The 21,689-nt window shown below is 40.9% G+C and overlaps 1 protein-coding gene across 1 annotated transcript in view; it reads left to right on the forward strand.

Annotated features, from left to right (window-relative positions):
- LOC128653237 (organic solute transporter subunit alpha-like) overlaps positions 1–21,689 on the forward strand; it is a 130,312-nt gene that overhangs the window by 49,773 nt on the left and 58,850 nt on the right. The window contains exons 2-4 of the mRNA XM_053706420.1: positions 2,166–2,317; positions 10,670–10,743; positions 19,812–19,970. Of these exons, the coding sequence (XP_053562395.1) occupies positions 2,166–2,317; positions 10,670–10,743; positions 19,812–19,970 (385 nt within the window). The remainder of the gene's footprint in view (positions 1–2,165; positions 2,318–10,669; positions 10,744–19,811; positions 19,971–21,689) is intronic.

Genomic DNA, 21,689 nt, shown 5'->3' on the forward strand with positions numbered 1-21,689 from the left:
AATAAGTGTAGGCAGGTGTCGGCGACGTTGAGGGGGGCAGATTAGGGGTTAATAAATATAATATAGGGGTCGGCGGTGTTAGGGGTAGCAGATTAGGGGTACATAGGGATAACGTAGGTGGCGGCGCTTTGCGGTCGGAAGATTAACGGTTAATTATTTTAAGTAGCTGGCGGCGATGTTGTGGGGGGCAGGTTAGGGGTTAATAAATGTAATACAGGGGTCGGCGGGGTTAGGGGCAGCAGATTAGGGGTACATAAGTATAACGTAGGTGGCGGTCGGCAGATTAGGGGTTAAAAATTTTAATCGAGTGGCGGCGATGTGGGGGGAGCTCGGTTTAGGGGTACATAGGTAGTTTATGGGTGTTAGTGTACTTTAGGGTACAGTAGTTAAGAGCTTTATAAACCGGCGTTAGCCAGAAAGCTCTTAACTCCTGCTATTTTCAGGCGGCTGGAGTTTTGTAGTTAGAGCTCTAACGCTCACTTCAGAAACGACTCTAAATACCGGCGTTAGAAAGATCCCATTGAAAAGATAGGATACGCAATTGACGTAAGGGGATCTGCGGTATGGAAAAGTCGTGGCTGAAAAGTGAGCGTTAGACCCTTTAATCACTGACTCCAAATACCAGCGGGCGGCCAAAACCAGCGTTAGGAGCCTCTAACACTGGTTTTGACGGCTACCGCCGAACTCCAAATCTAGGCCTATGTAATTTTTAGCCCTGTGTGATTGGTGGTTACACTTTTGTGATGATGAAGTAAGGGTAATGTATATAGTATGAAGCTCCCTCATCAAGGTCTATCCATCTATATATCTATCATCTATCTATCTATCTATCTATCTATCTATCTATCTATCGATCTATGAAAATACTTGTTGAGTACTGCCAGTATTGTAGCTCATTCTAAGACAGGGCTGAAATATGTTTAACTCTTGAGAGAACTGTGTGAGGAATTCATGGTGATCATTTTCAAAGTTTATTTTAAAGGGACGGTAGACACTAACATTTTTTCATGTTCCTAGTTGCTCTTTTTTTTTTTTTTTTTTTTTTTAAATGTGCTTGAGAATCTATCCCCAGCCCTATTTTTTTTAATCCCTGCATGTGCCTATGTATCTATTGCTATGGTCGCCCCATCTCTCTACTGCTTTTTATCCATTGAGCGGTACAGCACAGCAGCCACATTGACTCTAAAAGAGAGCAATCTCACACCTATGCTCACGGTTGCAGATTGAGTATAGATGTGGTATCACACACTGCTAAGAGATAATGGTTTGGCTGCTGATTTGACTCTACTACCTAATGACAGTTAAAAAAAAAAGTAGTCTGATAGATACAGAGGCAATAACTGGGGTTAGAACAGTGTCTACATTAAAGGGACTGTCTACACCAGAATTTTTATTGTTTTAAAAGATAGATAATCCCTTTATTACCCATTTCCCAGTTTTGCATAACCAACACAGTTATAATAATACACGTTTTACCTCTGTAATTATCTTGTATCTAAGCCTCTGCAAACTGCCCCTTTTTCAGTTCTTTTGACAGACTTGCAGTCTAGCCAATCAGTGCCTGCTCCCAGATAACTTCACGTGCACGAGCACAGTGTTATCTATATGAAATACATAAACTAACACCCTCTAGTGGTGAAAAACTGTTAAAATGCAATCTGAAAGAGGTGGGCTTCAAGGTCTAAGAAATTAGCATATGAACCTCCTAGGTTAAGCTTTCAATTAAGAATACCAAGAGAACAAAGCAAAATTGGTGATACAAGTAAATTGGAAAATTGTTTAAAATTACATGCTCTACCTGAATCATGAAAGTTTATTTTGGCCTAGACTGTCCCTTTAACAATTACAGTGCCGTGGATCAATTAGGAGACACATATAATAACAGGAAGTAGGAATATGGAAGAAAAAGCATGTTTACTGCCCTTCTAAGAGATTCTTAGTTGTATTTTGCAGATTCTGACTGCTTATGGCTTGTTAAATGTAATTACAAGGTCAAAAGCCTCTTACACTGTTAACTAGATACGCACATAAATGGTTTTGTTCTGTGTAATAAGCAATCCTCTGAATCTTTCTTTCTGCAATATACACTTGTTATATTCTGTATTATTTATATGATTGTGTCTATGAAACTAATTTACTTAATTTCTGTCTTTTTCTTGTTGCAGATCTGGACATCACTGGAATACTGCTGTTTGCTATTTTAACACTAATGACAGTAATTTCAGTTCTAGTGTTTATAGAAGAAACTTGTTATATGTACAAAAAAATACCCGCTTCTAAAAAGACTATTATTATTTGGATAAATTCATGTGCTCCGGTATGTACAACTGAAAAGATTTATAATGACTTGGTCATATATTTATTTGGTTTTGCTTTTCAAACTTTATTAAATGATTAATCAATGGGCCGATTATTGGATTCAGCTGTGTTCAGTGAGAATGACATGTTTTATATCACATTACTGACATACTTGCCAACTGTCCCTATTTTCCTGCAACCAGTCCCTTTTTTTGACCTTGTGCCCCATGCTATAATTGTCCTGGAAGTAAAAAACTGCCCTGACGTGGGTTCTTGATATGGATGTTTGTGGTTCTAAGAATCATATATGAGGTCTTTGTTGATCTTATGTAAGATTATGCACTTCCATAGGCTCCAATGGGAGCCTGGATCTCATGCCTTCAGACACGACATGAAAACTAGCGCAGTGAAAGGGGTAAGTTGTGCAGTGATGGGCAGCAAATTTTAATATATATTATAATCATATAGAAAATATATTTACAGGGATAACACAGTCCCCATAGACTGCAATTTAAAGACACTTTTCAGTGTGGTTTATTTCAAACTCACCACAGTTGCCAACTTTAGCCCAAAAAAATCCCCAGTGCAGCTATTTTTATTTTTTTAATTTTTTAAAAGATGCTACTTTTTATTTTAAAGGCACTACACTTTTTTTTTTTTTTTTGGGGGGGGGGGCACTTGGGGCACATTTAAAAAAATAACCAGAGATTGGACCTCTGATTAAGTTGCTGAGCGCTAAATGCTACCGCAAGCTTGTGGTGGAATTAACCAGCCACTTGTAATGGCTGCTTATTTATTGTGCGCCCGTAAATGGGCGTTCAATAAATTAGCATTCCACTTGTAATCTAGCCTATAATGAGCCAATAACAACAGGCACATGTGTAGTCACCAATCACCATCTAGCTCCCAGTAATGCATTGCTGCTGAGTTTACCTGTGTATTCTTTTTAATAAAGGACATAAAGAGAACAAATGCAATTTGATAATAGAAGTAAAATGACATGCTCTGTCTGAATCATGAAAATATCATTTGAAACATGTTAACAGCTATTTGCATTTATTACACTTGTGTCTACAGTTTATGGACAGTTGCTTTTAGTGCACCAGAATACCACAAAATCAGTAGCACATAACCGTTGCTCCAAAACATTATTACTTTGAGGCAACCGTGACCTGCTTTTGAAATTCCTTTGACAGCAATAACTTATTTCTCCAACATAGGTGTGTCCGGTCCACGGCGTCATCCTTACTTGTGGGATATTCTCTTCCCCAACAGGAAATGGCAAAGAGCCCAGCAAAGCTGGTCACATGATCCCTCCTAGGCTCCGCCTTCCCCAGTCATTCTCTTTGCACAGGCAACATCTCCACAGAGATGGCTCAGAGTTTTTTGGTGTTTAAATGTAGTTTTTATTCTTCAATCAAGAGTTTGTTATTTTAAAATAGTGCTGGTATGTACTATTTACTCTGAAACAGAAAAGAGATGAAGATTTCTGTTTGTAAGAGGAAAATGATTTTAGCAACCGTTACTAAAATCGATGGCTGTTTCCACACAGGACTGTTGAGAGGAATTAACTTCAGTTGGGGGAAACAGTGAGCAGACTTTGGCTGCTTGAGGTATGACACATTTCTAACAAGACTTGGTAATGCTGGAAGCTGTCATTTTCCCTATGGGATCCGGTAAGCCATTTTCTTAATTTTCAATATAAGAATAAAAGGGCTTCACAAGGGCTTTAAAGACTGGTAGACATTTTTCTGGGCCAAAACAATTACTATATAAGCATATTTAATGGTTTATAACTTTGGAGAGTTATTTTAATCTTGGCAATTTTGTTAAAAAAACGGCAGGCACTGTATTGGACACCTTTTTCACTGGGGGCCTTTTCTAGTCATAGGCAGAGCCTCATTTTCGCGCCACTAATGCGCAGTTGTTTTTGAGAAGCAAGGGATGCAGATGCATGTGTGAGGAGCTCAGATCCACTGAAAAAGCTTATTGAAGGCGTCATTTGGTATCGTATTCCCCTCTGGGCTTGGTTGGGTCTCAGCAAAGCAGATACCAGGGACTGTATAGGGGTTAAATGTAAAAACGGCTCCGGTTCCGTTATTTTAAGAGTTAAAGCTTTCAAATTTGGTGTGCAATACTTTTAAGGCTTTATGACACTGTGGTGAAATTTTGGTGAATTTTGAACATTTCCTTCATACTTTTGCGTATATTCAGTAAAAAAGTGTGTTCAGTTTAAAATTTAAAGAGACAGTAACGGTTTTATTTTAAAACATTTTTTTGTGCTTTGTTATCAAGTTTATGCCTATTAACATGTCTGAACTATCAGATAGACGATGTTCTGTATGTTCGGAAGCCAAGGTTCCTATCCATTTAAATATATGTGATGAATGTGACAAACAAAGTAGGGACAATGATGCCACTGATAATAATGTTGCCCAAAATGATTCCTTAAGTGAGGGGAGTAAGCATGGTACTGCATCATCCCCTTCTATGTCTACACCAGTCTTGCCCACTCAGGAGGCCCCTAGTGCATCTAGTGCGCCAATCCTCCTTACTATGCAACAATTAACGGCTGTAATGGATAATTCTATTAAAAACATTTTAGCCAAAATGCCCACTTAGCAGCGAAAGCGCGACTGCTCTGTTTTAGATACTGAAGAGCATGAGGACGCTGATGATAATGGTTCTGACATGCCCTTACACCAGTCTGAAGGGGCTAGGGAGGTTTTGTCTGAGGGAGAAATTTCAGATTCAGGAAAAATTTCTCAACAAGCTGAACCTGACGTTATTACATTTAAATTTAAATTGGAACATCTCCGCGCTCTGCTTAAGGAGGTGTTATCTACTCTGGATGATTGTGACAATTTGGTCATTCCAGAGAAATTATGTAAGATGGATAGGTTCTTAGAGGTCCCGGTGCCCCCCGAAGCTTTTCCTATACCCAAGCGGGTGGCGGACATTGTAAATAAAGAATGGGAAAGGCCCGGCATACCTTTTGTCCCTCCCCCTATATTTAAGAAATTATTTCCTATGGTCGACCCCAGGAAGGACTTATGGCAGACAGTCCCCAAGGTCGAGGGGGCGGTTTCTACTCTAAACAAACGCACCACTATCCCTATAGAAGATAGCTGTGCTTTCAAAGATCCTATGGATAAAAAATTAGAGGGTTTGCTTAAAAAGATGTTTGTTCAGCAAGGTTACCTTCTACAACCAATTTCATGCATTGTTCCTGTCACTACAGCAGCGTGTTTCTGGTTCGAGGAACTAGAAAAGTCGCTCAATCAAGCATCTTCTTATGAGGAGGTTATGGACAGAGTTCAAGCACTTAAGTTGGCTAACTCTTTTACCTTAGACGCCACTTTGCAGTTAGCTAGATTAGCGGCGAAAAATTCAGGTTTTGCTATTGTGGCGCGCAAAGCGCTTTGGCTGAAGTCTTGGTCAGCGGATGTGTCCTCCAAGAACAGATTGCTTAACATCCCTTTCAAGGGGAAAACGCTGTTTGGCCCTGACTTGAAAGAGATTATTTCAGACATCACTGGGGGAAAGGGCCACACCCTTCCTCAGGATAGGTCTTTTAAGGCTAAAAATAAAACAAATGTTCGTCCCTTTCGCAGAAACGGACCAGCCTCAAATTCTACATCCTCTAAGCAAGAGGGTAATTCTTCTCAAACCAAGCCAGCCTGGAGACCGATGCAAGGCTGGAACAAGGGTAAGCAGGCCAAGAAGCCCGCTACCGCTACTAAGACAGCATGAGACGCTGGCCCCCGATCCGGGACCGGATCTGGTGGGGGGCAGACTCTCTCTCTTCGCTCAGGCTTGGGCAAGAGATGTTCAGGATCCTTGGGCGCTAGAAATAGTTTCTCAAGGTTATCTCCTGGAATACAAGGAACTACCTCCAAGGGGAAGGTTCCACAGGTCTCAATTGTCTTCAGACCAAATAAAAAGACAGGCATTCTTACATTGTGTAGAAGACCTGTTAAAAATGGGAGTGATTCATCCTGTTCCATTAGGAGAACAAGGGATGGGGTTTTACTCCAATCTGTTCATAGTTCCCAAAAAAGAGGGAACATTCAGGCCAATTTTGGATCTCAAGATCCTAAACAAATTTCTCAAGGTCCCATCGTTCAAGATGGAAACCATTCGGACAATTCTTCCTACCATCCAGGAAGGTCAATTCATGACCACGGTGGATTTAAAGGATGCGTATCTACATATTCCTATCCACAAGGAACATCATCGGTTCCTAAGATTCGCCTTTCTGGACAAGCATTACCAGTTTGTGGCACTCCCATTCGGACTAGCCACTGCTCCAAGAATTTTCACAAAGGTACTAGGGTCCCTTCTAGCGGTGCTAAGACCAAGGGGTATTGCAGTAGTACCCTACTTGGACGACATACTGATTCAAGCGTCGTCTCTGCCACAAGCAAAGGCTCATACGGACATTGTCCTAGCCTTTCTCAGATCTCACGGGTGGAAAGTGAACGTAGAAAAAAGTTCTCTATTCCCGTCAACAAGAGTTCCCTTCTTGGGAACAATAATAGACTCCTTGGAAATGAAGATTTTTCTGACAGAAGCCAGAAAATCAAAACTTCTAAGCTCTTGTCAAGTACTTCATTCTGTTCTTCTTCCTTCCATAGCGCAGTGCATGGAAGTAATAGGTTTGATGGTTGCGGCAATGGACATAGTTCCTTTTGCGCGAATTCATCTAAGACCATTACAACTGTGCATGCTCAGACAGTGGAATGGGGATTATACAGATTTGTCCCCGACGATCCAAGTAGATCAGAGGACCAGAGATTCACTCCGTTGGTGGCTGACCCTGGACAACCTGTCCCAAGGGATGAGCTTCAGAAGACCAGAGTGGGTCATTGTAACGACCGACGCCAGCCTGGTGGGCTGGGGCGCGGTCTGGAAACACCTGAAAGCTCAGGGTCTATGGTCTCGGGAAGAATCTCTTCTCCCGATAAACATTCTGGAACTGAGAGCGATATTCAATGCTCTCAAGGCTTGGCCTCAACTAGCAAAGGCCAAATTCATAAGGTTTCAATCAGACAACATGACGACTGTTGCATATATCAACCATCAGGGGGGAACAAGGAGTTCCCTGGCGATGGAAGAAGTGACCAAAGTAATTCAATGGGCGGAGCTTCACTCCTGCCACTTGTCTGCAATCCACATCCCAGGAGTGGAAAATTGGGAAGCGGATTTTCTGAGTCGTCAGACATTTCATCCGGGGGAGTGGGAACTCCATCCGGAAATCTTTGCCCAAATAACTCAATTATGGGGCATTCCAGACATGGATCTGATGGCGTCTCGTCAGAACTTCAAGGTTCCTTGCTACGGGTCCAGATCCAGGGATCCCAAGGCGACTCTAGTAGATGCACTAGTAGCGCCCTGGACCTTCAACCTAGCTTATGTGTTCCCACCGTTTCCTCTCATTCCCAGGCTGGTAGCCAGGATCAATCAGGAGAGGGCTTCGGTTATCTTGATAGCTCCTGCGTGGCCACGCAGAACTTGGTATGCAGACCTGGTGAATATGTCATCGGCTCCACCATGGAAGCTACCTTTGAGACGGGACCTTCTTGTTCAAGGTCCGTTCGAACATCCGAATCTGGCATCACTCCAACTGACTGCTTGGAGATTGAACGCTTGATTTTATCAAAGCGTGGGTTCTCAGATTCTGTCATTGATACTCTTATTCAGGCTAGAAAGCCTGTAACTAGAAAAATTTACCATAAAGTATGGAAAAAATATATCTGTTGGTGCGAATCGAAAGGATTCCCATGGAACAGGGTAAAAATTCCTAAGATTCTATCCTTTCTACAAGAGGGTTTGAAGAAAGGATTATCTGCAAGTTCTTTGAAGGGACAGATTTCTGCTTTATCTGTTTTACTTCACAAGAAGCTGGCGGCTGTGCCAGATGTTCAGGCTTTTGTTCAGGCTCTGGTTAGAATCAAGCCTGTTTACAAACCTTTGACTCCTCCTTGGAGTCTCAATTTAGTTCTTTCAGTTCTTCAAGGGGTTCCGTTTGAACCCTTACATTCCGTAGATATTAAGTTATTATCTTGGAAAGTTTTGTTTTTGGTTGCAATTTCTTCTGCTAGAAGAGTTTCAGAGTTATCTGCTCTGCAGTGTTCTCCTCCTTATCTGGTGTTCCATGCAGATAAGGTGGTTTTGCGTACTAAACCTGGTTTTCTTCCGAAAGTTGTTTCTAACAAAAATATTAACCAGGAGATAGTTGTGCCTTCTTTGTGTCCGAATCCAGTTTCAAAGAAGGAACGTTTGTTGCACAATTTGGATGTAGTTCGTGCTCTAAAGTTCTATTTAGAGGCTACAAAGGATTTCAGACAAACATCTTCCTTGTTTGTTGTTTATTCTGGTAAAAGGAGAGGTCAAAAAGCAACTTCTACCTCTCTCTCTTTTTGGCTTAAAAGCATCATCAGATTGGCTTATGAGACTGCCGGACGGCAGCCTCCTGAAAGAATCACAGCTCATTCCACTAGGGCTGTGGCTTCCACATGGGCCTTCAAGAACGAGGCTTCTGTTGATCAGATATGTAAGGCAGCGACTTGGTCTTCACTGCACACTTTTACCAAATTTTACAAATTTGATACTTTTGCTTCTTCTGAGTCTATTTTTGGGAGAAAGGTTTTGCAAGCCGTGGTGCCTTCCATCTAGGTGACCTGATTTGCTCCCTCCCATCATCCGTGTCCTAAAGCTTTGGTATTGGTTCCCACAAGTAAGGATGACGCCGTGGACCGGACACACCTATGTTGGAGAAAACAGAATTTATGTTTACCTGATAAATTACTTTCTCCAACGGTGTGTCCGGTCCACGGCCCGCCCTGGTTTTTTAATCAGGTCTGATGATTTATTTTCTCTAACTACAGTCACCACGGTATCATATGATTTCTCCTATGCAAATATTCCTCCTTTACGTCGGTCGAATGACTGGGGAAGGCGGAGCCTAGGAGGGATCATGTGACCAGCTTTGCTGGGCTCTTTGCCATTTCCTGTTGGGGAAGAGAATATCCCACAAGTAAGGATGACGCCGTGGACCGGACACACCGTTGGAGAAAGTAATTTATCAGGTAAACATAAATTCTGTTTTTTATGTTTGTAAAGGACTCTGGTAGTGGAATACAATCATTGAAAATTAAAATACTTTAAACTAAGAAGTGTGTATAGTTAATATAACACAATGTTTGTCACTTTGCTTGCAGTCTTGCAATAAACTAAAATGGCTCAAAATGTCAAGTCCTAAGCTACTTGCCAGGCTTAAAGGATTACGTTCTGTTAGAATTTTTAAGCTAAACAACTAACATATTAAAGTTAATAAACATTAATTAAAACCTACTGACCTATATTTTCTCCAAAACAAAGTTTCATAACGTTCTAAAAGTTATATCTTTTATTTGCCGATAATGTCACATTATCCTGCCCACTATTTTCAGCACTGCATGTTCAAAATACTTAAACCAATAACTTTGTGTTTAAAGCGCCATTTTGAAACCTAGGTATTGTAAACGGATTGGTACAGAGCAAAGGATACCCACGGAGTGGGTTTGGAAAACAATTAAATTTGCAGACAAGATTTCTGTTATACGGTAGAGATATGTTAATGAAATGCTATTGATAAAAGGCGTATTTGGGGTAGTTACTTAGTAACAGGCATAGAAAATATTTACTTACAGTGGCCCTTTATATGTTACATATCCCAAGCACTACCCGCCCACACCTCACCCAAGCAACATCAACTAGGGGTTCTGGGAAAGACAATAGCTGGATGGAAAAAGGAAGTTGTCGAATATAGAGAGTGCAGAGAGTGCTGACAGTCATGGAAGGTCACAGCAGACCTGGAGGAGATTATTTTTAAAATAATTATCTCCCCCATCTCTCTCTCAACAATTTTCTCCACTCCCTTCTCTCTTTTTTTTCTTTTTACTCTCCCTTCTCTCTCAGGCCATATCTTCTCTTTACACTCTTTCTTCCCCCTCTCTCATATCTCTTCACTTTTTCTCCACTCTCTTAACTCTGCCTTCTTCTCCACATTCACTTTTCCTCTCCAATCTCTCTCTCTGTCACCACGTATAAGTCTAAGCACTAATGGGGTCCCTACACCCTCTTTTATCAGCATTTTAGAGAATCTGGTATGGATTCTATTGCGTTGAAAGTTTCTTGGAAGATTTTTTATTTAAAAAAATAAAATCTGTAGAAGCAAATAACAATTTGGTACACAATGCATCTGCAATAAAACATAGCCAATTGCTGATAAAGTACTGAAAAATGTATCACATCCTGTTGAGGAAACTTGTCTCTTGTGGGACCAATATTACATGAAGCCAATTAACCTTTTCTCTTCTGTTTTTAGATAATTGCAACATCATCATGCTTTGGAATGTGGATTCCTCGCGCTACAATGTTTACAGACTTAACTAGTGTAGTGTACGTATGCCATATGCTAAAGCACAGTGGGCTTGATTCATTTACAGCCTCTTTAGCCTCTCTTTACTCCAAATCTCTTTATTTTTCTGTGCAACCTTTCACTAAAGTTCCCTCTTCTCTACAAAGACTGGATAGCCTGTTAGATAATTAAGCTCAGTTACAATACTGGAAAGGCATCCTTAAAGGACCAGTAAATACAGTATCCTATAATATAAAAGGCTAAGTGTGTTTGTCCAAAGCTGTCATGCGCAGTAGAGACTGCGCGAGGACAAACACACCTGGCCTTCAACAAACTGACCTGACACCTGATTTGTGAAGGGAGCAGGGTGGGCCGGGCATGATGGGGTCAGGGGAAGCATGGCGTGGACGGGGCATGACAGGGGCGGAGACAAGCGTGAGCGGCCAGGGCCGACTGGCCGTCTGCCATGAGAGAGCGCACAAGAGGGGGGAGATAGAGCAAAAGGAGAGAGAGTCAAAGAGAGGGGTGAGAGAGAGAGCCAAAGAGAGGGGAGAGAGAGCCAAAGAGAGGGGAGAGAGAGAGCAAAAGAGAGGGGGGGAGAGAGCAAAAGAGAGGGGGAGAGAGAGCAAAAGAGAGGGGGAGAGAGAGCAAAAGAAAGGGGAGAGAGAGAGAGCAAACAAGAGGGGAGAGAGAGCAAAATAGAGGGTGGGAGAGAGCGCAAAAGAGAGGTGGGAAAGAGAGAGACAGCAAAAGAGGTGGGAGAGAGAGCAAAAGAGAGATGGAAGAGAGCCAAAGAGAGGGGGGAGAGAGCCAAAGAGAAGGGTGAGAGAGAGCAAAAGAGAGGTGGAGAGAGCAAAAGAGATGGGGGAGAGCAAAAGAGAGGTGGGGGAGCGAGCAAAAGAGAGGGGGGAGAGAGAGAGCAAAAGAGAGGGAGGTGAGAGTGCAAAAGAGAGGGAGATAGAGCGCAAAAGAGATGGGGTGATGGGGTAGAGAGAGAGAGAGCAAAAGAGAGGGGGGAGAGAGGGCAAAAGAGAGGGGGAAAAAGAGAGGGCGGAGAGAGAGTACAAAAGAGAGGGGGAGAGGGAGAGGGCAAAAGAGAGGGGGAGAGGGCAAAAGAGAGGGGGGAGAGAGAGCTCAAAAGAGAGGGGGGAGAGAGAAAGGTGGGAGAGAGAGAGAGAGAGAGAGCAAAAGAGAGGATGGAGAGAGAGTGCAAAAGAGAGGGTGGAGAGAAAGCACAAAAGAGAGGGGGGAGAGAGAGCAAAAGAGAGGGGGGAGAGAGCAAGCAACAAAAAAAGGGGGGAGAGAGCAAGCAAAAGAGAGGGGGGAGAGAGCGAGCAAAAGAGAGGGGGAGAGAGAGAACAAAAGAGAGGGGGAGAGAGAGAGCAAAAGAGAGGAGGGAGAGAGCGCAAAAGAGAGGGGGAGAGAGCGCAAAGAGAGGGGATAGAGAGAGAGAGCAAAAGAGAGGGGAGAGAGAGAGAGCAAAAGAGAGTGGGGAGAGAGAGAGAGCAAAAGAGAGGGGGGAGAAAGTGAGCAAAATAGAGGGGGCATAATCAACAAATGTGGGATAAAAAAACAAAGAAATAGAATTTAGGGGTAGATTTATCAAATGTCGGGTGGACATAATCCGCTGTAGCGGATCATGTCCGCCCAACATCAATAAATGCCGACACCATACGCTGTCGGCATTTATCATTGCACAAGCATTTCTGGTGAAATGCTTGTATAATGTAGTCCGCTAGCAGGGGGTGTCAATCATCCCGTATCCATTTGGGATGATTGCAGTCTGCCACCTCAGAGGTGGCGGATGAGTTAAGGAGCAGCTGTCTTATGACCGCTGTTTCTTAACTTATGCTTCCGTGGAAACAGCAGCATACCCTGATTAATAAATATACCCCATAGTCTGAACGTCGTATAAGTAGTAGATTTTTTTCTGACAAATTTCAAAGTTATGTCTATTTCCACTCCCCCCTGTATCATGTAACATATATTAGCCAATTACAAATGCATACACGTATGTTCTGTGAATTCTTGCACATGCTCAGTAGGAGCTGGTGACTCAAAAAGTGTAAATATAAAAAGACTGTGCTCATTTAGTTAATGGAAGTAAATTGGAAAGATTTTTAAAATTGTATACTCTATCTGAATCATGAAAGTTTAATTTTGACTTAAGTGTCCCTTTAAAGGGATATGAAACCCAAAAACAGAGTCATTTTAAACTACCTAAATATCTATTATATATTTCAACATTTTAAGCATAACGTATTACAGTGTGTATGTTGTGCTTACTTATGCTCATGTTTGCTATACTTGCACTATCAAACAAATCATTTCAAACAGTCTATGGCTAAGTATTGTAAATAGGCTGCTCAGGGGGCGTATTTATGTTAAGTGCCGCCTTAGACACTGAGAAATCTGCTGCCCCTCCCAACCGCCTCTATCCACATATTTTAGCTTATATTTGCCTCATATGTGTTTGTCAGTATTATATTAATCACTCATTCTAGCTCAGTACACAGAGAATCATGCATTTGCTGCCCTCAGAATCCTGCTGCCCTAGGCAGAACCCCCACCCTATGTATTTGATTGCTAAAAAATTTCAAGAAAAAAACTGCAAATCACATTTCTATAAGATTATATACAAATACTATATACCCCCACAAATATATATATGCATTGTCAAAAAAGATTCTAACTCTGTACTTCTGCAGAAGCTGTAGAGAAATAGAAACCCCTATCTCTTCGCAGTAACAGATATCGTACATGAGCATCAGGGAATCGTAACAGGCCAAAATATGGAAATCCATAACTGAAAATTGTTTGTGCTTTTCCAAATTATTCAGCTATAGACAACTATACTTAGTTAAATTCTTACGCCTAGATTTAGAGTTTTGTCGGTAACGACCAGCATAGCTAACGCATGCTTTTTTCCCCCCGCACCTTTTAAATACCGCTGGTATTTAGAGTTCACAGAATGGCTGCGTTTTCAGTGCGTTAGGCTCCAAAAAGGGAGCGTAGAGCATAATTTACTGCCACTGCAACTTTCAATACCAGCGGTGCTTACGGACGCGGCCAGCTTCAAAAACGTGCTCGTGCACGATTCCCCCATAGAAAACAATGGGACATTTTGAGCTGAAAAAAAAACAAACACCTGCAAAAAAGCAGCGTTCAGCTCCTAACGCAGCCCCATTGTTTCCTATGGGGAAACACTTCCTAAGTCTGCACCTAACACCCTAACATGTACCCCGAGTCTAAACACCCCTAACCTTACACTTATTAACCCCTAATCTGCCGCCCCCGCTATCGCTGACCCCTGCATATTATTATTAACCCCTAATCTGCCGCTCCGTACACCGCCGCAACCTACATTATAGCTATGTACCCCTAATCTGCTGCCCCTAACACCGCCGACCCCTATATTATATTTATTAACCCCTAATCTGCCCCCCACAACGTCGCCTCCACCTACCTACAATTATTAACCCCTAATCTGCCGACCGGACCTCACCGCTACTATAATAAATGTATTAACCCCTAATCCGCCTCACTCCCGCCTCAATAACCCTATAATAAATAGTATTAACCCCTAATCTGCCCTCCCTAACATCGCCGACACCTAACTTCAAGTATTAACCCCTAATCTGCCGACCGGACCTCACCGCTACTCTAATACATTTATTAACCCCTAAAGCTAAGTCTAACCTTAACCCTAACACCCCCCTAAATTAAATATAATTTAAATCTAACTAAATAAATTAACTTTTATTAAATAAATTATTCCTATTTAAAGATAAATACTTACCTGTAAAATAAACCCTAATATAGCTACAATATTAATAATAATTATATTGTAGCTATTTTAGGATTTATTTTTATTTTACAGGCAACTTTGTATTTATTTTAACCAGGTACAATAGCTATTAAATAGTTAATAACTATTTAATAGTTACCTAGTTAAAATAATTACAAATTTAGCTGTAAAATAAATCCTAACCTAAGTTACAATTAAACCTAACACTACACTATCAATAAATTAATTAAATAAAATACCTACAATTATCTACAATTAAACCTAACACTACACTATCAATAAATTAATTAAATACAATACCTACAAATAAATACAATTAAATAAACTAAAGTATAAAAAATAAAAAAGAACTAAGTTACAAAAAATAAAAAAATATTTACAAACAGAAAAATATTACAACAATTTTAAACTAATTACACCTACTCTAAGCCCCCTAATAAAATAACAAAGCCCCCCAAAATAAAAAAATGCCCTACCCTATTCTAAATTAAAAACGTTCAAAGCTCTTTTACCTTACCAGCCCTTAAAAGGGCCTTTTGTGGGGCATACCCCAAAGAAAACTGCTCTTTTGCCTTTAAAGAAAAATACAACCCCCCCAACATTAAAACTCACCACCCACATACCCCTAATCTAGCCCAAACCCCCCTTAAAAAAACCTGACTCTACCCCCCTGAAGATCATCCTACCTTGAGTCGTCTTCACTCAACCGAGCCACCGATGGAACTGAAGAGGAGATCCGAAGCGGCAGAAGTGATCCTCCAAGGGGCGCTGAAGAAATCTTCCATCCGATGAAGTGATCCTCCAAGTGGCGCTGAAGAAGTCTTCCATCCGGGCGATGTCATCTTCCAAGCGGGGTCTTCAATCTTCTTTCTTCAGGATCCATCTTGCAGACCTCCGACGCGGAACATCCTGCTGGCCGACGGACTACCGACAAATGAAGGCTCCTTTAAGGGACTTCATCCAAGATGGCGTCCCTCGAATTCCGATTGGCTGATAGGATTCTATCAGCCAATCGGAATTAAGGTAGGAAAATTCTGATTGGCTGATGGAATCAGCCAATCAGATTCAAGTTCAATCCGATTGGCTGATCCAATCAGCCAATCAGATTGAGCTTGCATTCAATTGGCTGATCGGAACAGCCAATAGAATTCGAGCTCAATCTGATTGGCTGATTTTTTTCCTACCTTAATTCCGATTGGCTGATAGAATCCTATCAGCCAATCAGAATTCGAGGGACGCCATCTTGGATGACGTCCCTTAAAGGAGCCTTCATTCGTCGGTAGTCCGTCGGGCCAGCAGGATGTTCCGCGTCGGAGGTCTGCAAGATGGATCCTGAAGAAAGAAGATTGAAGACCGCGCTTGGAAGATGACATCGCCTGGATGGAAGACTTCTTCAGCGCCGCTTGGAGGATCACTTCATCAGATGGAAGATTTCTTCAGCGCCCCTTGGAGGATCACTTCTGCCGCTTCGGATCTCCTCTTCAGTTCCATCGGTGGCTCGGCTGAGTGAAGACGACTCAAGGTAGGATGATCTTCAGGGGGGTAGTGTTAGGTTGTTTTAAGGGGGGTTTGGGTTAGATTAGGGGTATGTGGGTGGTGGGTTTTAATGTTGGGGGGGGTTGTATTTTTCTTTTACAGGCAAAAGAGCAGTTTTCTTTGGGGTATGCCCCACAAAAGGCCCTTTTAAGGGCTGGTAAGGTAAAAGAGCTTTGAACTTTTTTAATTTAGAATAGGGTAGGGCATTTTTTTATTTTGGGGGGCTTTGTTATTTTATTAGGGGGCTTAGAGTAGGTGTAATTAGTTTAAAATTATTGTAATATTTTTCTAATGTTTGTAAATATTTTTATTTTTTTTGTAACTTAGTTCTTTTTTATTTTTTATACTTTAGTTAGTTTATTTAATTGTATTTATTTGTAGGTATTGTATTTAATTAATTTATTGATAGTGTAGTGTTAGGTTTAATTGTAGATAATTGTAGGTTTTTTATTTAATTAATTTTTTTTGATAGTGTAGTGTTAGGTTTAATTGTGACTTAGGTTAGGATTTATTTTACAGGTAATTTTGTAATTATTTTAACTAGGTAGCTATTAAATAGTAAATAACTATTTAATAGCTGTTGTACCTGGTTAAAATAAATACAAAGTTACCTGTAAAATAAATATTAATCCTAAAATAGCTACAATATAATTATTATTTATATTGTAGCTATATTAGGGTTTATTTTACAGGTAAGTATTTAGCTTTAAATAGGAATAATTTATTTAATAAGAGTTAATTTATTTAGTTAGATTTAAATTATATTTAATTTAGGGGGGTGTTAGGGTTTGGGTTAGACTTAGCTTTAGGGGTTAATAAATTTATTAGAGTAGCGGCGAGGTCCGAGGGAGGGCAGATTAGGGGTTAATACTATTTATTATAGGTTTATTGAGGCTGGAGTGAGGCGGATTAGGGGTTAATAACTTTATTATAGTATCGGTGAGGTCCGGTCGGCAGATTAGGGGTTAATAATTGTAGGTAGGTGGCGGCGACGTTGGGGGCGGCAGATTAGGGGTTAATAAATATAATATAGGGGTCGGCGGTGTTAGGGGCAGCAGATTAGGGGTACATAAGTATAACGTAGGTGGCGGCGGTGTGCGGTCGGCAGATTAGGGGTTAAAAATTTTTATTAGAGTGGCGGCGATGTGGGGGGGCCTCGGTTTAGGGGTACATAGGTAGTTTATGGGTGTTAGTGTACTTTAGAGCACAGTAGTTAAGAGCTTTATGAACCCGGCGTTAGCCCAAAAAGCTCTTAACTACTGACTTTTTTCTGCGGCTGGAGTTTTGTCGTTAGATTTCTAACGCTCACTTCAGCCAAGACTCTAAATACCGGCGTTAGAAAGATCCCATTGAAAAGATAGGATACGCAAATGGCGTAGGGGGATCTGCGGTATTGAAAAGTCGTGGCTGGAAAGTGAGCGTTAGACCCTTACCTACACGACTCTAAATACCAGCGGTAGCCCAAAACCAGCGTTAGGAGCCTCTAACGCTGGTTTTGACGGCTAACGCCAAACTCTAAATCTAGCCGTTAGAATTTGAATAAGATGAGGTAACATTGGGACTTATTTTAGAATCAATAAACCGATATATGTTTGACATAAAAAAGTAATACAAAGCTATGTGCTGGCAGTCACAATAAACATTACAAAGAAAGGGGCAGATGATAAAGATTTGTTTAACTGACAAAGAGTGGCACTAAAGCTGAAAGGTATTTTATTATGCCTGACAAAGCATTATATTCGCACTCAAACATATACATATAAGTCTCGTAAAATACACAGGGTCCCAGTGGTAAGACCCACCTAAAGTCACAGCGCCAGCTGGAGGTACTGTAAGGTAACCCCAGGCTCTTAGTGCATAACTGCATGCTCCAGGGTGAGGGCTACCCAAATTATTCAGCTATAAACAACTATCCCCAGTTATATCCTTAGAATATTAATAAGATGAGGTCCATTGGGACTGATTTTCGAATCAGTAGAACATTGACAATTTTAAAGGGACATGATATAGAAATAGCGTGCAATGTTTAACAACTTTCCTATTCACTTCTATTATATAATTTTGTTACCCTTTGTTGAAAAGCATACCTAAATAAGCTCAGTCACTGTTGATGTGGCTGCGCATAGATGCCTTGTGTGATTGGCTCACCCATGTGCATTGCTGTTTCTTCAACAAAGAATATCTGAAGAAAATAGCAAATAAAATAATAGAAGTAAATTGGAATGTTGTTTAAAATTGTATTCTCTATCTGAACTATGAAAGAAATATTTTGGGTTTTAAGGCCCTTAATTATACTATTAACTTTCCATGTTCTTTGTTGCTCTAATACATTAAAGTGAAGGTCAATTTCGATGAAATTTCGATGAATTAGTGCCCAGTTTTTAATAATCCTATTAAAAACAAGGGCACTTTAATTCATATTCATCAAAATTGACATTTCACTCTTTCTCTTCAAAAACTTACCTTTTAATCCTGACAGCCGCTCCAGCACTTCCTCCACCGGTCACAAGCCCTCTTCACGGGTTCAAAATAACGAATCCGGCTTCCTCCAATCACAGCGTTGCCTCAGGCCATGATTCCCCCGGGGGAAGCCGTGATTGGAGGAAACTAGATTCATCATTTCTGACATATGAAGAGGCTTCCCGACGGCAGGGGGAATCGCTGAAGCGACTGTCAGGAATAAAAGGTAAGTTTTTAAAGAAAACAAGTGAAATGTCAATTTTGATTAATTAAAGTTCCCTTGTTTTTAATAGGATTATTAAAAACTGGGCACTAATTCATCGAAATTGACCTTCACTTAAGGAGGTAGGCACAATTATATACAGTACACAGTGATACATTCACGTTCGATTTCTTTCTTTTCTGTCTCGACATGCCCCTTTCTCAGAAGTCTTCTACACCCAGAGTTCTTCCATGCAGCTACACATAAGGAAACAGCTGCTAAAGACAAAGGGGCCGATTTACTAAGCAGTCAATCTCCTTATTCCGTGCAAGCCTTCCGACTCGCCGGAATCAGGAGTAAAACAGCTGCGGTCGCAAGAGCGCTGCTCCTTAACTCGTCCACCACCTATGAGGCGACGGACAGCAATCATCCCGATCAGATACGATCGGGAGGATTCACACCCCCTGCTAGCAGCCAATTGGTCGCAAATCTGCAGGGGGTGGCATTGCACATTCATTTCACTAGAAATGCTTGTGCAATGATAAATGCCGTCAGAGTGATGTCGACGGACATGATCCGCTACACCGAATGATGTTTGTCCTACATTAAAAGGGACATAAAACAGGTTGAGATCTGTGCATATCCTAAAAGGACTAATTAATTAAAAATAGTTTGCATAAAAAAATGTTTAAAAATTGCTGGCAAGTATTTTAAAATAATTTTAAAAAATAAGCAAAATTAATTACATAGCTTAGCTGCCTGGAGCAGCCAACTCCACCCCTTCTAGGCAGGCTCCAGCATATAATCCCTATGCACCTTTGCATGCTACCAAAAGAACAATAGATATAGATACAGCCATCTGTGGGGGAAATTAGAGCTTTACAATGCAGAAACTACAAAGTAAGGGTTAATGGCCAGGCACTGCAGTATAAATTTGCAGGTAAAGTAATTAAAGTACATATTATTATATTTTGTCTCTATCCCAACTTGTTTTATGTCCCTTTAATAAATCAACCCCAAAGATGTCAGATCATTCTTCACAGAACTATAAGAACACAGCCAATGTAATGTTTTTATTAATAGGCTTGTTTTTCTTGTTACAGGTGTCTTGCAGTTGTTATGCACAAGTTCCAACTGATGCTGGTTAATGAATGTGGGGGGAGCCAAGCCTTCCTTGAAAAATTTAAAGATACTAAGCTAAAGATCAGCACAGGACCTTTCTGCTGCTGTTGCCTGTGTTTACCATATAAAGATATCAATAGGTGAGTACAAAATACAAATGCTTCACGTTATCCTTTAGTAACATTTTACAGGCTAGAATTCTAGGAGATCCCTAGGTGAAAACAGGTGGTTAATAAAAACCCCATTCCATTTTATTGTGTTGAGTTTGGCAGCATTATAGTCAGTGACAATGGCTTGGGTGCAACTCAAATCATGAAGCATAACGGAAGCCCTGTTATAGGGTAATCTCGTCTAGCGCATAGGTGATCTGATCACAGGGATTAACCACCACTTACTTATGAAATATGTATTCTGGTAACAATAACCTATAAGTCAAGACTGAGGGGCCTATTTATCAAGCCGTCAACTTTCTTGCATTTGTCGGCACCAATACGCTCGCCTAAGATCGCCTAACATTGCTGCCACGGACCTGAATACGCTCTCCAAAGTTACCAAAAAAGCTGTCAAAAAGCTGCGCACCAAGTACGGGGCGATGAGCAGTGGACTGTTGTTAACTAACAGTCATCAATCTCGCTGCTCTTCGGCCTTTTCACAGCTTTATTGGTATACTGTCACTAAACACTGCCACTATACTAAACTGTTTTACCCCTATCCCGCTGCTCACCGACCCCGTCGCTCTCGGAGCCCACCGCCACTCTAATAAATTTATTAACCCCTTTCCTGCCGCTCCCAGAGCCCACCGCCACCTACATTATGTTATTAACCCCTAATCTGCCCCCCCTACACCGCCGCCACCTACATTATACTTATTAACCCCTAATCTGCCACCCCAACACTGCCGCCACCTACATTATACTTATTAATCCCTAATCTGCCCCCTGACACCGCCGCCACCTACATTATACTTATTAACCCCTAATCTGCCACCCCCAACACCGCCGCCACCTACATTATACTTATTAACCCCTAATCTGCCCCCCTGCCACCTACATTATACTTAGTAACCCCTAATCTGCCATCCCCAACACCGCCGCCACCTACATTATACTTATTAACCCCTAATCTGCCCCCCGACATTGCCGCCACCTACATTATACTTATTAACCCCTAATCTGCCCCCCCAACACCGCCGCCACCTACATTATACTTATTAACCCCTAATCTGACGTCCCCAATGTCGCCGCCACTATATTAAATGTATTAACCCCTAAACCTAAGTCTAACCCTAACCCTAACACCCCCTAACTTAAATCTAATTTAAATAAATAAAATTACTAAATTATTCCTATTTAAAACTAAATACTTACCTATAAAATAAACCCTAAGCTAGCTACAATATAACTAATAGTTACATTCTAGCTAGCTTAGGGTTTATTTTTATTTTACAGGCAAGTTTGTATTTATTTTAACTAGGTAGAATAGTTATTAAATAGGTTTTAGCTATTTATTAACTACCTAGCTAAAATAAATACAAATTGACCTGTAAAATAAAACCTAACCTAAGTTACACTAACACCTAACACTACACTACAATTAAATAAATTACATAAATTAAATACAATTAACTAAATTATATACAATTATCTAAAGTGCAAAAACCCAGTCACTAAATTACAGAAAATAAAAAACAAATTATCAGATATTTAAACTAATTACACCTAATCTAATAGCCCTAGCAAAATTAAAAAAGCCCCCCCCCCCAATAAAAAAACCCTAGCCTAAACTAAACTACCAATAGCCCTTAAAAGGACCTTTTGCGGGGCATTGCCCCAAAGTAATCAGCTCTTTTACCTGTAAAG

The sequence above is a fragment of the Bombina bombina genome, chromosome 3 (genome assembly GCF_027579735.1).
Source record: "Bombina bombina isolate aBomBom1 chromosome 3, aBomBom1.pri, whole genome shotgun sequence".
Classification (NCBI taxonomy): domain Eukaryota; kingdom Metazoa; phylum Chordata; class Amphibia; order Anura; family Bombinatoridae; genus Bombina; species Bombina bombina.